Below are 4,618 nucleotides of genomic sequence, written 5' to 3'. Positions count from 1 at the left end.
CACGCCAGAGCGCGCTCCTCCTCTCCACTCACTCTTTACCATAGAGTAAGTAGAGGGGACTCTAGCCAACACCACCTAGAACTAGGAGAAGGCCCGCGCATGTCCCCCTCTCCAGACCAACTACGTCACCACAGTGAGATCTGCAAGCCCGACGACGCGAGCAGAGAGAGCGCACGGCGCGCACGAGAACTGGCGCGGCTCGGCTTGGCTTTCGGCTGTGGCTAGTGCGGAATCCATCTGCCAGCATGCGCGTTGTGGGTAGAAAACTGTTTATTGAATGTGGCAGCCGCAAGGTGTTTTTTTATGCAGAAAATAAGGAAAATTTATATGTGTTTTCATTTACATCATGGTTTATTCATGCGGCGCAGTACTGGTTATAAAAATTGTGATATACTGCAGGCTTGAATACATAACAGCACCAATGCTAGCGGTATCAGCCTAAGCATCTGGCAACGCTGACACTATTTCCAGTGCTGCAGCTTGTTGGCGTGCATTTTCTTTGTACTCAGTTGCTCAGGCGTGCTGCATGAACTTTTGCTGGTGTGCTGGCGAAAATGCCTGGGTGCTGCTGTGCACCGAACTGTCGATCGAACTACGCTAATGGACCGCGAGCACGCGTGTACAGGTTTCCGTTGGACCCCGCCCAAAATGCAGCGTGGACGAAGGCTGTGCGGCGGGAAAACTTCACACCTACGAAGTACACTGTGGTAAGCACATGTTCCCGTTTGTTTTCCGGCAGTCGTGCTTCTCGTGGGAACAGAGTCTAGTTAATTGCGTGACGCATGCAACCGTTACGACGCGCTATGCACCTTAAGGATTGACAACTGAGCAAATGGTGTGTTTCAGTGTAATATTGTTCCATGTTCGTGCCGTAAAGTGTATAGTGCCATGTTTACGCCTCAGGTTGCTCATGTACGGTTCTGCCTAATCAGAAATTGATTTAGCGCAATGTATTCGCGAGTAAAACTGCCTGCGTCGAACATACGATGTAGACGGCGTAGTTACTTTACATGTGGGGCGTCCGCCACTACTTGAGCGCCAAACAAACGATGGCTCGTGGTTTACCGTCTCAAAGCAAGGTTCGCTAAGCGAGACGTCATTCTTGTTGACTGCGTGGTCGTGGTTGCCGTACAGAAGCAGATAAATAAAGCGAAAGAATTTGTCTTAATCTTTACAAACGGCGCACTGGGATCATATAATTCTGTAAAACTGTTATGTATAATTCTGTCGCTTTCATCTTATACTTCGTTGTTTGTGCTTATGTTCCAGGTCTGTGAGCACCATTTTCTTGAAAGTGACTTCGTAGACTCCACCAGCTACACTGACAGCATGACTGGGAAAGTAATTGAAGTACCCCTCAAGCTGAGGCGCTTGAAGCCTTATGCAATTCCAAGCGTTTTCCCTAATTGCCCTGCTTACTTGTCCCGCCAAGAAACTTCTGCACGCGAGAGCCCAGAAGAAAAGCGCGCTCGTGTGGACGCAGAAGCGTTGCAGGAAGCAATACGGTTATCAGAGCAGTCTCACGAAGCGGAAGAAAAGAAGAATGCCATCGCCACTTTCGAAGACCTATTGACAGCAGTAGGTGACCTCTCTCTTACTGACTTCTGGACCAAGGTGGTCACCCAGCAACAAGTACTTTTCCTCAACTTCAGCGACCAAGGTGCCCCAGTTGTGCATCGTGCAGTGACAGTGGCATCCGACCTTTCTTTGGCAGTGTATGTTGGTGAAATGAGGTTACAAAACCTAGGTTCCTCTGTGCTTCCTATGACAATTTCTGACTTGAGAGTGCTTCACAAAGTTCTGTGCGATGTGGAAGACGTCACGAAGGATTCCACAAATAATGAACTCCAACTAGAGATTCTGCTGAAGCGTGTCGTGGCACTCCTGGAGCAACTGTCATCTTCAGCTCTCCTGCATGAGTGGCAAGTGCAAGTCGTCAAATTTGTGACACAGCAACTTCAAGTTCTCCTCACTAAGGCGTCGACTTACCCAGCTGACTTTCTGGTGTTCTGCAGCCTTGTGTACACAATATCGCCGCACGCATACAGATTCATCAGGAGTACAGCAAAATTAAAGCTCCCACATCCACAGACAATAAGACGCATTTGTGCCTCTTACCGTGCTAGCCCATCCAGAGAGCAACAAGAGGATTCATTCCTTTCTTATGCAAGGAGACTGGCATCAACACTAAAAGACCATGAGCGCTTTGTGACGCTTATGATGGACGAGATCCACCTGCAGGCATCCTTTCAGTACAAGGGTGGTTATGTCACTGGTGCAGCGACAAACAATGAAAATGCGGCAAAGACAGCATACGTCTTTATGATACAAAGCTTGTTATCATCAAACAAGGATGTTGTGCATATACTTCCAGTAGCACAAATAGAAGCGAAACAGCTACATGAATTTCTTGATCTGCTGATCAGGCACCTAGAAGACATTGGAATACGAGTAGTTGCAGTGGTGTCTGACAACAACTCGATCAACCGAAAGGCTATGTCATTTTTTGCTGATCCTCCCAAAGTGAGCATTGTATACAGGCACCCGTCAGACTCATCAAGACCCTTGTTTTTTATTCTGGATGCAGTGCATATATTAAAATGTCCGAAATATATTAAAATATCCGAAATAACTGGCTGAATCAGCGTAATTGTGGAAGGTGCATCTTCTTTCCCGACTTCAGTGCCCTCTCGGAAAACCCATCTGTCCTGACAGCCTCGTTTAACACACTATGCAAGTTGCATGAAGGAGAAAAAAATGAGCTTTTGCGACTAGCTCCAACTTTGTCCTTCAAGTCGCTGAATCCATCCAATCTAGAGCGACAAAATGTAAAGCTCGCACTGAGGATCTTCAACAGTTCAACTGCTGCAGCACTAAGAAGCACCAAAGTCGCACTTGAGCATAAAGCTGGTACATTGGAACTTATTAACATTGTTTTGACATGGTGGAATGTGGTGAATGTCAAGACCCCATTCAAAGGTCAGCGTCTCCGAGACCCATTTCAAGAACCGATAAGTGCACTGCAATGCCACCAAATTGAGTTTCTAAACAAGATTGTGGATTGGTTGGACCACTGGCAGAGCTTGAAGCATGATGCTGGCCAGTTAACTCGCGAAACGCACATGGCACTGCGACATACCTCACATGCCCTTGTTGAGGTGTCAACGTATTGCATTGAAGAACTTCGGTTCAAATACGTTTTGCTAGGGAAATTTCAAACCGACAGTTTGGAAGACAGGTTTGGCAGGTACAGGCAGCTGTCTGGTGCCCAATACCACGTTTCGATACGTCAGATTTATGAATCCGAGCAGAAGCTGAGACTTCAGAAGCTACTTGATCTTCCCAACTTGGATACCATTGCACCTTGCATTCCTACCACTGATTTGAAATTCCTTGTTAAGCAGTTTGATGTTGCAGTGATGGATGATGATGTGAAGGAGAAGGAGAAAATGCTACCAGCTATTACATATGTAGCAGGATATTGTGCATATGCTGCAGTTAGGAAACTTGCCTGCTCTTCCTGCCAGGAAAACTTGACTGTTGAGAATCGGACCATTGAACTGGATGATGATGTGCTGATAGCTAATGCAACGCGTGGTGGACTGAAATTTCCACAAGCGGTAGTTGTGAATGCCGTGCTCACAATGGAAATTGTGCTTGACAAGCTGAGAAGTCCGAAGTACGCATCACAATTTTTTGCTTGCGCCAAACAAAAAGAAGTTCTTGTAAGCCTCGCAACTTCTCTTGTTGAGTGCAATGAAGACTTGGATTTCTGCGATGGTGGCCACTCACCTGAACTTGTCTTAAACTATGTTCTCAGTGCTGCTGCCAATACGCTGCTGAATAATTTGTGCAAAGTTCAAAATAACAAGCTGAATGAAAGCAAGGCTGCAAAGCGGAACAAAGTTGAAAATAAAGGAACTGAAAGCAAGGCTGCGAAGCGGAAGCTCAGTACTCTTCAAGCATAATCTTCTTTCTTATGAATTGTTCTGCCTGTTTGGATTATGATGTATCACGAATAAATATGTCTCACAACGAAAATTTAAGCCTCTTTTAAACTGCACGAAATGGCTGTGCATGCTGTTAAAAATTTCACGAGTGCCTGATGAATTATTTCAAGCCAGCGTTTAGTTAAAACATACTGAAAATATTCCTTAATGCAAATATTCTGTGCACTCCAAAACCGCGAAAATAATAATAATAATGTAGGGAAAATGCCACTTCGGAAAGAAAAAGCGTAGCATTGGGTGAAGCCGACTTTTAGGCCGATCTCACTGCGGTGACGTCACGCAGCCCTGCACAGGCCTTCTCTAGTTCTAGGTGGTGTTGCTCTAGCACTGCGATTGTTCAGTGATCATGGGAATGATGGGTAGTGCACAGATTTGCCTACACAGATGTTTCGAAAGAAAGAACGAACCCTTTTAACCTTCGTGACCTGATTTCTTTCTTTCTTTCTTTCTTTCTTTCTTTCTTTCTTTCTTTCTTTCTTTCTTTCTTTCTTTCTTTCTTTCTTTCTTTCTTTCTGTGCCAGTACAGAAAATTGAGTGAAGGCAAAAGGCTGAAAGCCTGACTAAGGGCCTTTGCTCCAAATACAGTGAGGCAGACAGGCTGTCATAAG

At 45.6% G+C, this 4,618-nt stretch overlaps 1 protein-coding gene across 1 annotated transcript; it reads left to right on the top strand.

Annotated features, from left to right (window-relative positions):
- The first annotated feature begins 323 nt into the window (after window positions 1–323).
- On the top strand, window positions 324–4,041 carry LOC119162039 (uncharacterized). Its single transcript, XM_075894763.1, has 2 exons — window positions 324–707; window positions 1,270–4,041. Exons 1-2 carry the CDS (start codon window positions 555–557, stop codon window positions 2,638–2,640), a joined length of 1,524 nt encoding a protein of 507 aa, XP_075750878.1. The 5' UTR covers window positions 324–554; the 3' UTR covers window positions 2,641–4,041.
- Window positions 4,042–4,618: the final 577 nt, after the last annotated feature.

Source organism: Rhipicephalus microplus, chromosome 5, assembly GCF_043290135.1.
Source record: "Rhipicephalus microplus isolate Deutch F79 chromosome 5, USDA_Rmic, whole genome shotgun sequence".
Lineage (NCBI taxonomy): Eukaryota > Metazoa > Arthropoda > Arachnida > Ixodida > Ixodidae > Rhipicephalus > Rhipicephalus microplus.
Note: the sequence above shows the minus strand (reverse complement) of the source record. Positions and strands in the feature narration are given on the sequence as shown.

What these genes read in the sequence shown, in the direction of transcription:
- LOC119162039 (XM_075894763.1), top strand. Translation starts at nt 555, where the DNA reads ATGCCTGGGTGCTGCTGTGCACCGAACTGTCGATCGAACTACGCTAAT. An exon ending in CACCTACGAAGTACACTGTG is followed by an intron (nt 708 to 1,269) that starts GTAAGCACATGT and finishes CTTATGTTCCAG; the next exon opens with GTCTGTGAGCACCATTTTCT.